Source organism: Phoca vitulina, unplaced genomic scaffold (genome assembly GCF_004348235.1).
Source record: "Phoca vitulina isolate PV1807 unplaced genomic scaffold, GSC_HSeal_1.0 scaffold265, whole genome shotgun sequence".
Classification (NCBI taxonomy): Eukaryota; Metazoa; Chordata; class Mammalia; order Carnivora; family Phocidae; genus Phoca; species Phoca vitulina.
The window spans coordinates 28,642-41,205 of NW_022589952.1; the positions used below are offsets into that span (position 1 = coordinate 28,642).

Genomic DNA, 12,564 nt, shown 5'->3' on the forward strand with positions numbered 1-12,564 from the left:
CCAGTCACCTGCACCGATTGGGAGTGAGGACTATTTCTTGACTATAATAAGCGACTCTTTAGAAAGTTTCCTCCTGGTAGGAAATTCAATTCAGAGAACAGAGCGTCTGTAATGGAGGAGGTCTAATGAGTCATTGGGAACATTAGAGAATGGGCAAGATGTTGTATTTATGTTTTAAATGTTTATGTAACGCTCATTGCTGGAGGGAAACTAGCTATTACAGTTTTTGCAATTCTCATGCTGTTTCTCTTTTCCCATCTCCTGGAAAGCTCCAAAAAAGGGATGATTTGACATTATCCCTGGAATACATTCATGATCCTGCTGCTTCCTTTAGAGTGTTTGGGAAATCAGCAAACCTAACCTGCAACCAAGTTTATTTTGATTTGAAAAGGACATGATAATGCAAAAGCTACCAGGCTGGCTCCCCGGTTAACCATACTGGTTAGCTTCCCTAAAGTTGTGGACAATTTGACCAGCATGCTGTATCCTGCCCCGTTTACTTACTGATGATGCTTATCCTGGCTAACATTTATCATGACACCTCGAGTCATTTCCAGTTGAATGCACCTGAACTAATCAGCTCCTCTTTGAGTTTTATAATCCCTATTTTTATTTCAAAAATCCAAAGTAACAGGGGCACCTGGGTGGCTCAGCAGGTTAAGCACCCGACTCTTGGTTTTAGCTCGGGTCGTGATCTCGGGGTCGTGGGATAGAGCCCCGCGTCGGGCTCTGAGCTCAGTGTAGAGTCTGCTTGTCCCTCTCCCTCTGCTCCTCCGCCCCCCACCTCAAATAAATAAATAAGTAAAATCTTTTTTAAAAAATCCAAAGCAACAAATATCTATGCTTTGGCACCAACACTTTTTAAAAAATTGTTCCTATTTCAGTGCCTTTACCATTGGATATATGCACACACTATGAATTTGTTCACATTCATTTATAATATATTTTTTAGTTCAGCAATTAGCATGCCCAGATGAGCACGTACATGTGCTTGGAATCATTCAAGGTGCTGGGTTTTTAAATTAAAAAACAGATCTATACGTAACTTCATGGAATGTACAGTCTAATAGTGCTTATTTACACAAGTCAAAATAGATAGCTTAGTGACAAAGCTATCCGAATTTTCAAGGCATGTCTCTACTTAATAAAGTAATTTTCTCATTACTCCTGGGTAATTTACCTCTTTGCCTCTGCTTTTTTATATTCCCCTGCCTTTATTCACTTTCATTTATCAGGGAAGCGTAAAGTAGTGGAAATTAAATATTTCCATTTTATATAATAATTGGATTTTAGGATAAAGGTTGGAACTGCAGCCTAAAATCTAATTTGAATATAAATAAAGTTTTAATATTATTGATTAATTTTTTTCCATTCTATCTTTGAATCTTTTTGCTAATCATAAAAATTGTCTGTCCAAGGACAGATAAAAAATACCAAGCATTTCATGCAGAACATTTATCAGAATGAAAGGTCAATGGCGAGATGATGTTGAAGACTCATACGTAAATGTTACAGGTGTGTGTAGTGCGTGGCGCCATCCCGGAGCAGAAGCCTCCACCATCATCCATTTCCTTATCTTTCTCCAAACAAATCAGGCAGTTCAGAATGTGTGGCAAGGGCTAGAATATGACAAAACAACATTGGTTCTGACTCTGATCGTCTGTCGAGGTAAACTGGAGTCAGAGGAGTGGAAAGTGTCATGGGCAAGACGGTGCTGTTGGGATGTCAGGCCACACAGCGATGGCAAGCAATAATCCCTCAGAAAAAAACTCTTACACTCTCAATGTCAGGAGTCTTGGAAAGGAAGGAACACGGAGACAACCAAGAAATCAGAGTAGTCTTTGTAGCACTGTCTCTTTTCTGCACCTTACTGTATTAACTGAGCCCTTCCTCATGTCTACTGGCAACCAAAAACAACCAAGGAGCGCGTGGAAGCAAGTGGAAGGGCAGGGGGAGGGGTGCATGGAGACAAGCTCAGATGGAAGAGAGGCCCATCAGGGACACTGGAGGTAGAGGTGGTGGGACAGAACAAGAAAAGGGTACAATCTTACAAGACTGAGATATTTGGAGACTCTGACTCCTGGCAGACCTCTGGGCATATTTCTAGGCCTTAATTAGGATTCTGTAACAATCTTTAAGAGAAAATGATTTTCCTAAATATCACTAGTTTTTCCTTTAGTCACTTATGCCTGGATCTTGTTAAAGTTTCCAGCCATTCTGCTCACTTTATCTTCTAAGTACAAATGAGAAACTGAAAGGGTCCATATCACAGCAACTGAGTACTTGAAATAAGACATTTGAACACAGGGCGCCTGGGTGGCTCAGTCATTAAGCGTCTGTCTTCCGCTCAGGTCTTGATCCCAGGGTCCTGGGATTGAGCCCCACATCGGGCTCCCTGCTCGGCGGGGAGTCTGTTTCTCCCTCCGCCTCTGCCTCTGCCTGCCACCTCACCTGCTTGTGCTCTCTCATTCTTTCTCTGTTAAATAAATAAAATCTTTAAATATATATATATATGCCTGAAGGGGTGTCGGAGCACATCTCATCTCAGCTAAAGGCGACAGGAACAATTCAGTTCATCTGTGGCCAAGCCCAACACTGGACCTCCAATTACTTTCTGCTAATAATAATAATATCCATAATACCTAGTGTGTGCTGGGTACGAGCCCAACCACTTTATAGATGTTACTTCACTCAATCCTACCACCACTCCCATGATGTAGGTACATATTACTATCTGTACCTTCCCAGGTGAGGAATCTGAGGCCTGGAGTGGATGAGTTATTTGCTCAATCTCAAAATTGATGAAAGGACAGAGCTTCCTCCCCGGGGCCCACACGGTCTCCCGCCCCTAAGGAGCATGCTTATTTCCCTACCATCAGCCTCCTGCTTCCTTCACCCATGGAAACATCTGCAGAGAAGACCGGCTAGTTGGTGCTTCATTACGCTTCATTACGCTTCATTCTGCAGTAAATTACTGAATTCTGCTTAGCAGATTTGTACATAGAAAATATCATCAGAACATAAGGTCTTGAATTTAGTAATGCTGGGTTGTCTCTGTAATTGGGAGAGAAGAGTAACAGCTTGTTTGTCCTCATTCTTTCCAAGATCCTAACTGTTCCTTGAAATGGTTTAAGCAATTTGATGCCTAAGAAGGACATCATTATCTCCAGTTTCAACTCTAGTTCTGCGTGAAAAATAAAGAATTTATAATCATGAAATAACAGGAGGGATGAGAAAGTTGATGTAATCGTAAGCTGAAATTTTACTGACTCTAATAAATTATCGCACTGGCAGTTGAACCCTATGCCAGAAGCAGAAATGTGTGCAGGGCCTCAGACGAACCATATCGCACCCCCTTGTAGTCACGAAAACTCCCATTTATTAAAAAGCCACCAACCAGTGCGGCCTGCGGTTGTCGAACTTCTGGTATTTTTCCAAATCTAGTGCAACCAAAATCACCCTTTGAGTGCCTAGGTCAATAAATGACATTCTTTTCTGCTGCACAGAACCTGAAGCGGGTGGCTGAGACCTGGATGGATGAATTCGCCGAGTACATTTACCAGCGGCGCCCAGAATACAGGCACCTCTCCACCGGGGACATCTCCGCCCAGAAGGAGCTGCGCAAACAACTCAAGTGCAAGGACTTCAAATGGTTCATGGCGGCAGTGGCCTGGGATGTGCCTAAGTACTACCCTCCGGTGGAGCCCCCACCGGCTGCCTGGGGGGAGGTGAGGAGAGGCTGCATGGAACCTGCGCTTACCTCAGCGCGTCCTTCTCTCCCGGGCTCAGGTGGTGGGGGGGACTGCCGAAACCTCAGCTCCTCTGCCCTTCGGCCAAGTAAGATTAGCTTAAATCATCTCCGATAAATCAATGTCCAACTGTTGACTTTTTTAGAAATTGCCAGGGAGAAGCATTCATTCAGCCCTCAGCCTTGAGAGTCCCACCCAGAACCCTTGGCCGCTATTGACTTCCCAAATGGATTTTTTTTAATACACCTAGAAAATATTTTTATTTGAGATTAGTGACATTGCCATGAGAGCTTGCAGAGAATGCAAATAGCTGTCATGCTACCGTGTCAATAAGTGTGACCTGATCTCCATGATAAGAATCCTTCCCCGTCCTCCATGCATAGCCTTGTTGCTATTGGTGTATGCAAGGATGAGGTGATGGAGCGGCTTGACTATTTTCTTAGCCGGAGGTGCTATGCAGAATCACGAAGAAATGCATTTCCATAAATACCCACAGCTGTGGCACATGCAGGAGCCACATCGGTTGCTTCAATAAGCACTAACCTTTCCACCTCGGAAGGCTTCTTTTTGATTTCACTTCGTGATGTAAAACGGAAAGAACTGAAGAGCCCCAGTTTCCAAATTTAAAATATCTACCTTTTGGCATAGAAAGGACTATTGTGCTGGGTGCAGTTCCGTTCAATTCTATTACTATAGACTTCTCCTCATAGAAAAGTATATGCTAAAGCAAGGACTAAAATTGGATAGGGTGGATTTATCCTAGCAATTGAATCTGCTTTTAGCAGGAGGCTATGAGGGGGAAATTGCAGGCTGGGCGGGATGCTAGCGCTGTCCTCGTTCTCAAGGTTTTCAGAAGCCAGGGGGTGACTATAGTGCTTTGTGGGGGAGCCTTTTCATCATTATCCTTGGTCTTGTTGTGTGGGGGAGAACATGCATTAGCCAGGTCGCTGTCTGGTCTGTGGCTTGGCAGAGCTCTGAGTACAGGTTGCCCCAGGGCATGGCAGGAGTGGCCAGGAGTGAGCAGCGTTCTTGGGTGGGCAGTCCCAGCTCCCCCTGGAAAATGTTTCGTGTGCACTGCTTGTTGTGCCACGAGGGTCCAAAAAGATGTCATTCTCTACCTGTGCCTGGGATACCCGAGGAACGAAGGAGAGAGTCAAGGTCAAGAACATCACTGCATGTTCCGTTGCCGAATGTTTTTGAATGTGCGCGTGGTCCTAATACTGGCTGCTCAAGCCTGTTAGGGATCTGATCTGATACTTTGCGTCTTGAACATTTCATTAAAGCCTCCCTGGAATATTAGTCATATTAGTCTGCTCCTATTCGTTTTAGCTATCTACCATGGACTTCATTTCTAGCGGTGGAAATGTAAAGTAGACCCCAAGAAGAGCTTTCTTAGTCTAATGCATGGTAGGACACAGGAATTTGTTGCTCAATAAGCAGGAAAGTGCCTTTGTAAGGTGTTTTTGGTTCAGGTTATATCTACCACCTATGGTAATTTAAATGCAGTCTTGCCTTAGTGACTCAGAAATATTCTCAAAGACCTCACAGCATCACTGTGTGATCCGCAGCCAGTTAAAATCTCATCAAGCTTTTCTCCATTTTCTGTGGAAACATATATTTTGTTCCTACGTGGTTACTACTTCAGCTGCAACAGGTCACATTTTCCCTTCGAACCTGACTAAACCATAACCTGTATTTATAAAGCACCTGGCTTGGAAACAGACTCAAAGCTTCTTCCACTGATGTTCTAAAAAAGATACGACTTCCCCCAGAAAAATCAGAATAATCATCTGAAGGCCAGGTAGGCTATGGCAGAAGGTTGTTATTCATTACCTTTGACTGCCTTACACGTTTATGTGGCTTGCCTGGCCCATGGGAACACTTGCATTCATCATTTCTGGTCTACACAATTAGGCATTGAGAAGATCAGATTTTTTTTTTAACACGATGGCAAATTTCTTTCCCCAAAGCTTCAGCACATCAAACAAAAAAAGGTCATATTTAGGTTTTGGGAAAGAGGAAAATGGGGCTACAGTTCAAGGGCTAGTTGCATTCAGTTGCATTTGTTCAATGAAGGTGTGGTCCACAGAAAGAATAAAAACCTGGAAGATTGGAGGAAGGCAAAAAGAAAGGAAACCAACAAGTGACAAGGGTTTGGACTGGTAAATAGTTTCGAAAAATACCTACTTTCTAAGCAGAGTAGATCCCTGAGAGTAGAAATAGTGCCTGTACATTTAATGCAGGAGGAAAGAGAAGTGTTGAAATGCAGCTTGATCTAAAGGAAATCATGAAAAAGAGAACTATTTCTAACTATCTATGAGGTAATAGCAACCTACTTCTTAACAGTGGATAAAAATGGCTAAATGTGCAGAATATATCTATGGATCATTTTACCTCTGAAAATAGCTCTTTTGAAGTGATCACTCTTATGTTTTTCTTTTCCCTTTGAGGGGCCTTTTTTTCAAATATTTTTTTTATTTTGGAATAATTTTAAATTTGCAGAAGAGTTGCAAAGGTGGTACCCAAAGTTCACAGATAGTCTTCACCCCAGTTCTTCCAGTGTTAACCTCTGAATGTTTGCCACATTAACCACAGCGCGTTTAAACTAAGTAATTAACATCAGTACGATACTATTAACTAAACTACAGATTTTATCCAGATTTCACCAGTTTTATTCACTCATGTCCCTTTTCTGTTCCAGGATCCAATCCAGTATATGAGAGGGTTGTTTAATTTCCTATAAACTTTAAATTAATTGTTAGAATGGGCAAAGCTCCTGAATAAACGTAAAAGGTCAATTGCTGTTTTTGTAAGACAGTGAAAAGGGAAATGCAACCCGTGTGGCTCTTTGAAAGTGGTTCTAGAAAAGAACCACAAACCTCCAGCAACGTAAACACAAGAATCCTTTATGGGAGATCTGTGCCAAAAGCAGGGTAACTGGCTGTTTTATGCACTTGTACTTGGAACGGTTCCCACCTGCTGTTCTCTGTCAGCCTGATTCTGGGTAAACAAGGAAGTGCTTAGGCAATTTTTGGCGCTGGTTGTTAGAACCCACCTTGTAAAGGATAAGTTACAGGCCATAAATAGCCACTAAACTGCTACTCATTTCCCTGACAAGTTCGGACGGATTATTGCATTTGTCTCCTAACTCGTCTCTCTGCTTCTGCCCTCCCTCCCTTCAGCTTATTCTCACCATATTACAGTTATATAATGCATTTATTTATCATGTTTCTCAGCTATGTCCCACACTAGAAAGAAAGAGTCATGACACAGAGATTTTGTTGAATTGTGGAGTTACTCATGCTCTTCAGCAGCTAAAAAAAGTGTTTGGCATATAGTGCGTGTGCCATACATATTCACCGAAGGAATGAATGATGAATGAATGGAGGATTTGGGCTCCCTGTTGTTCCCCTGGTCGCTCACTGCTCTGCCCTGAGCCTCCACGGAGCACGCTACGCTCTTACTCCGCTCCACCACACGGGAGAAGAGTCTCCGTGCCCTCCCTTGTTGGCCACACATCATCTGCCACTTTGGAAAGCTCGGCCAGGAAGAGTTTGAGGTGGGAATCTCAGGTAACCGATCGTGATGGACTCTCAGGTCTATGGTCCACATGATAGTCAAGCAAGATATTCAGTATTCTCTTCTGATACCCTCCAGAGAAGAAGGGAAAAATCCAAAAGTGAGAATCCTCTGTTCTGGCAATTTCCAAACTCTCCCTGCCAGCTTCCTACTTAAAGGCAAGAAGAGATTAAAGTCACATGTGATAGAGAAGTGCTTTCCAGAGAAGTCACTGCCTCCTGCCGGTGGTGGGCACTGGGTGGATCGGCCTCTGGGAGTGGGTAGAATGCATGGGGAACAGTGGGTGGCATGGGGCCCAGGAGAAAGAAATAGGATTTTGAGCCGTGTACTGAGTCGAATATCCCTTTGTGCAATTCAAGTAGAAGCAATGTGCTTTTCCATGCTGCTGTGTTGGATAGGGTAAGAACAAGTTTAAAGTGGAAAACTATTCTTAAACCAAGCACATATGGAGTGCCTTTTTTTGTGTCAAGATACTAAATGAAAGAAGCCGAATTTCCTATTATTTTTCTCCTTCTTACCCCTTCCCCTCCTTCGAATTCATGAATTTGTTAAAGACATTTATAGTATTCCTTTAGTGTCCATAAAGAAGAGTTCTGCAGAATCCCAAACATCATGTGTAAGAGAGAACAAAAGATATAAAATAGACAAACGTGTCTTTCCCGACTGGCGCCAGAGATTCTTTTGAGATGTGTCTGCTTTCCGTCCTCAATGTGCCAATCTTGGCGCATCCGTCTGTCTTCCTGCAGTGGTGCAAAACTTTTTTTAAATCTTTATTTTAAAAATTCATCTCAGCGCCGAACTCCTTCGGCTGCTATTTAAATTCCTTCCTCAAGATTAATGTCACCGGGAATTGTAGAACCTTCACACAGACGGGCGCCCTCGGTAATTCCAGTTCTCTTCCTCTGCTTTGGCTGCACTTGACTTCTTTTAACTTGCTTTCTTCCTCTTTCTTCTAATGTTCTCACGGTGTACTGGCTTTTCGGATTTCCCCCTATCAGCTTACAGGAAAGGAAGTTTGGCCCTAGGCGGTGTGTTATCTGAAAGCCCATCTGAGGATGTGATGGTGTCTCTTTCAAACCAATTCTGCGTAAATGCTGCCGCTGTATAATGCAGAGGTCAAAGCCAGCAACTGATGCACAATGAGGGAGGCTCTCTCGCCTCCCCTTGGCAGAGCTGTGGCCGGTTCCCCCTCCTCCGACCCCCCTCCCCGGCAACCCAGTCTTGCAACTGGGAAAGCTGCAAAGAGAGATTGTCCCACCATTCCCTTGGCAACTGGCCCTGCCATTCAGCTGCTATCTGTCTAAACCAGATCATTACATTAAGCAGTCATTCAGAGATGATTTGTCATTCTCTGAGTGTATTAGAGTTGACTTGATCTGTCATTTATTTTCCCAGGCAGAGGCAATGCCGGTACACTATGCTAAGTCATCTCTCTGGAGCTCAACGACGAGGTTGAGAAAAATGTAGGAACACATAAAGAATCGCATTATCCTTTCAGATTTTACTGTGTGTTTTCTGAGTTCTCAGCAGTGAAGACAGTTGAAGGCAAACTTAAAGTGTCTCATGATAAAATGGATTTTAGTTCCATATTGCCTGCTGAGTAAATTGGACATCTCAGTGGGGCACCTGGGTGGCTCAGCTGGTTAAGTGGCTGCCTTTGGCTCAGGTCATGATCCCGGAGTCCTGGGATCGAGTCCCACATCGAGGTCCTTCTCAGCAGGGAGCCTGCTTCTCCCCCTGCTTGTGCGAGCTCTTTCTCTCTCTCTCTCTCCCTCTCTGAGAAATCAATAATTAAAATCTTTGAAGAGAAAAAATAATTGGACATCTTAGCGTCTCAGCAGTGGCAATTTGGCCCAAGTCTAATGGAATCAGAGGTATTTCAGAGCTAACAGATTTTTTTTCTTCTCGTATAAATATACCAAGCAAAACGTTCTGTCTTTTCTATCTATTTTGTTCTTCCTTAAAATATATGTATTCATATTGATATATGTTTTACACACATAAATATATACCTTTTGGGGCTCACACAACAGGAGTAAACGAAACTTTAAGCGTATGTTAGGCAATCATTAATTCATCTTAGTTAATTTCCAATGACGATTGGTACCTTTCTAATTCCAAGAATGACATCAAATTAATAGAATTTGAGGCTCACTGAGTTATCATAGCGGGATTTCCAATCCAGGCCTCAGGAATTGGCATAACGAGAAAAAATTCAATATCATCTTTCCAGGCATGGACAGATGCCGACCTCCACCCCACCCGTTCTTTAACCAAGTGCACAACTGGCTTAGAACAAAGAGTGGCCACTGCAGTAGCAACAGCCCCCAGCTTGCCTTAAAAATCCAGTGACCACCCACAGGCCGGTGGGGAGCAAGAATGAGCACCGCAAAAAATGGGGAAGATTCTTGGGGTCTTGGAATAAAAGTGGGAAAATACTGGAGGTCAATTCTAAGTGATCCAGACTGATGCCAGAATGCATTCTGGAGCTCGGAATTTGGTTTTTTTCATTTGCAGACAGGCAGTAGTCAGGAACAAGAGCCAATATTCTCCCAAGTGTCCTGACAAGGTACTGTTAACAGTAGGTCTTGGCTGGCCCTGTCCCAGACTCTGAGAAGTACCACACTGCTTAAAGGTAAGTAGTCCCCTTACATTCACAATATTTTTAGCAGCCTAAATGGCATCAGTCAGTCTTAGATTTTGTGAGCAACCTGTCTTGGTTTGGGGAGTCGCAAGATAAGTGCTCCTGTGCTTTCCTCCTGCCTCCGTAGCCAAATACTTGCTCCACGTTTTATTTTCTCACGATTATCTCTTTACATTTTTTAATCTACTTGAGTTATCTTTCATCCTGTTAATTTTGAGATTCAGGAATTGACCAGCTTAGATTTCCAAAATCTGTTTTTGTCTTATCAACAACCCCGTAATATTTGGCTAAACCACCTCTCACCTCAGATTTTTCCCTTTTTGCCGTGATGCGCATAACTTTTTCTGTTGAGCCTCTCTTGCCCGTGATGCATATTTGTTGATCAATTTCTGGATAAGATGGCCTATTCTTTAGGCCTGTTAGGGAGAGAGACTAACATAAAAAGGTAATTTCAGAAGGAGCTTAACTTTCCAGCTCAATCCCTAAAACAGGAAGGACAAATCAATTTTTTCCAGTCTTGTTTTAGACCCAAGTCATCCAGAACTAATTACATATATCCAGGCTCTTTGCCTATGGTTTTTTGCCAGAATTGCCTACAAGTTTGCAGCAAACAGTTTTGCTCCAGATCCTAACATTCAAATACTGCCATTCTATTGGAAATAATGAAAACCCACAGGGTGTGATGCCAGAAATAAAAAGCTAAATTTTCTACAATATTCTTGCTTTAAGATATACTGAGATTTCCAATGCTAAAAACACAGCAGCAGTATGATTTTATTTATTTTATTTTATTTTATCACAAAAACCAGACAGAACATTTAGGATGGCAAAGAAAAAACACACAACATGGCTATAACCTTACATAAAACTGGTAACAAGGAACTGCAGAATATGGGTTAGTTTAACCTAAGCACCAGACAGCAGCAGGTTTTGCGTGGGATTGGCAGAGGTGTGGAGTCGGTAATAAAGAAAAAAAGGCAGTACTGACAAGTTCTAGAAGCTGCAAATTAGAAATCAACAAATATTCACTCCCAGAAAAAGACAATCTTTTCAGAACAGGAACTAAAGCAATCAACTATGCAAATGACCAGTAAAATTCAGACATTCGCACAGGCTCCAAGCTGGGGACAAGCACAAAAAGACGATAGGAAACCAGAAAGGGGCCATGGGAATGTCAACTATGCTGAAGCCCACATCTATCTCAGAAACGCTCCAAAATACTCTTTTGGAAAGATGGAGACTCATTCTTTTCCTTTCTGTTGCCCACACCTGCCCTCATAGGAAAAAAAAAAAAAGAAGAAGAAGAAGAAGAAGAAAGAATAAAGATAAAACCTGCTGGTGGTCAAATCCAAATTGAAACACTGTGGAAGCCAGGAGACAAAAGCTTCTGACAAGAGAGAAGTGTCTGAGGTAGATCTCAGAAAGCACTGAAAAACAAACACATTTAAAGGGGACAAGACTGCTTTGCAATGAAAGACCCTTGGAACTCCAGACAACAGAATCACAGGCAGGAAGCTGTTGTAAATCTGACTTAGCTCTGAGAGACAGAGAGGCTATAGTTTGTAATACATCACAATAACAAAGAGAAAAGAGCCCTACAGAGGAACTTTCCTCTACTAGCCCAAGAAAACCAGTTTATTTATAGATGGAAAATAAAAGCAGATTACAATAAAACCTCATACAGAGATATTCGACAGGGATAGAGATAAAAATGAGCCCAATAAAGTTCCAACAGAGAATGAAACATACTACAAATGTGGCCACAAAGACGAGGAAAAATGCAACATAAGATATCAAAATGAGCTAAAAGAATCCTAAAAACAACCAAAGTTTGAAGGAACCATCCAATCAGAATTAGAACAGCTCAGAAAGGATATGGCCAGAAGGAAAGGAGGCATGATGATGTGAAAAGCAAGTTGAAAACTCAGGAATGAAAAGAAAAGAAAGACAGAGGATTTCAGAAATGAAGGGTACATTGGGAGGAACAGAGCACCAAGTAGAGCCTATGGAAAGCACAGTAAGAGAAACTGAGGCTAGAAGAGAGGAGAATGAAATTAACAAAGTGGAAGGAGAGAAAAGAAACAAAAGGACTCTACCAAAGACCTGGAACAACAAAGATGCAAACGAGATTTAACACGAATTCGCAAAAAGAAAGCTCTCCCAGAGTGAAAGACAACAAATACATAAAACTGTAACTCAAGAAAATCTTCATAAAATAAAATATTTGAACCTACATATTAAAAGACTATATTTGAAAAATTCAATTTCTCAATACTGAAACATTTCTAGTAAAGTCATTGTATTTTTTTAAATAAAAAAGCAATTTTATGCATCTAAGCAGAAAAAAAACCTAAGTAAAACTTAGAAATACAAATATTTTGTACCAGAAAACAATGAACAACATTGTAAAGATGCTCCAGAAAATAAAATATGATCCAAAGATTTTTTTTTAAGATTTTATTTATTTATTTGAGAGAAAGAGAGAAAGAGAGCATGAGTGGGTGGGGGTGGGCAGAGGGAGAGAGAGAAGTAGACTCCCCACTGAACGCGGAGCTCCCATGTGGCTCAATCCCAGGACCCTGAGATCATGAC

At 42.0% G+C, this 12,564-nt stretch overlaps 1 protein-coding gene across 2 annotated transcripts in view; it reads left to right on the plus strand.

Moving 5' to 3' along the window:
* The window catches only part of LOC116629082 (polypeptide N-acetylgalactosaminyltransferase-like 6), a 33,820-nt gene extending 22,835 nt beyond the window's left edge, over positions 1-10,985 (plus strand). The window contains exons 2-3 of one of the 2 annotated variants that reach the window (XM_032399388.1): positions 3,507-3,728; positions 9,846-10,985. In XM_032399388.1, the coding sequence (XP_032255279.1) occupies positions 3,507-3,728; positions 9,846-9,893 (270 nt within the window). In that variant the 3' untranslated portion in view covers positions 9,894-10,985. Of the gene's footprint in view, positions 1-3,506; positions 4,355-9,845 lie in introns of those variants that run through there. The other variant, XM_032399386.1, reaches the window with a different exon arrangement.
* Positions 10,986-12,564: the final 1,579 nt, after the last annotated feature.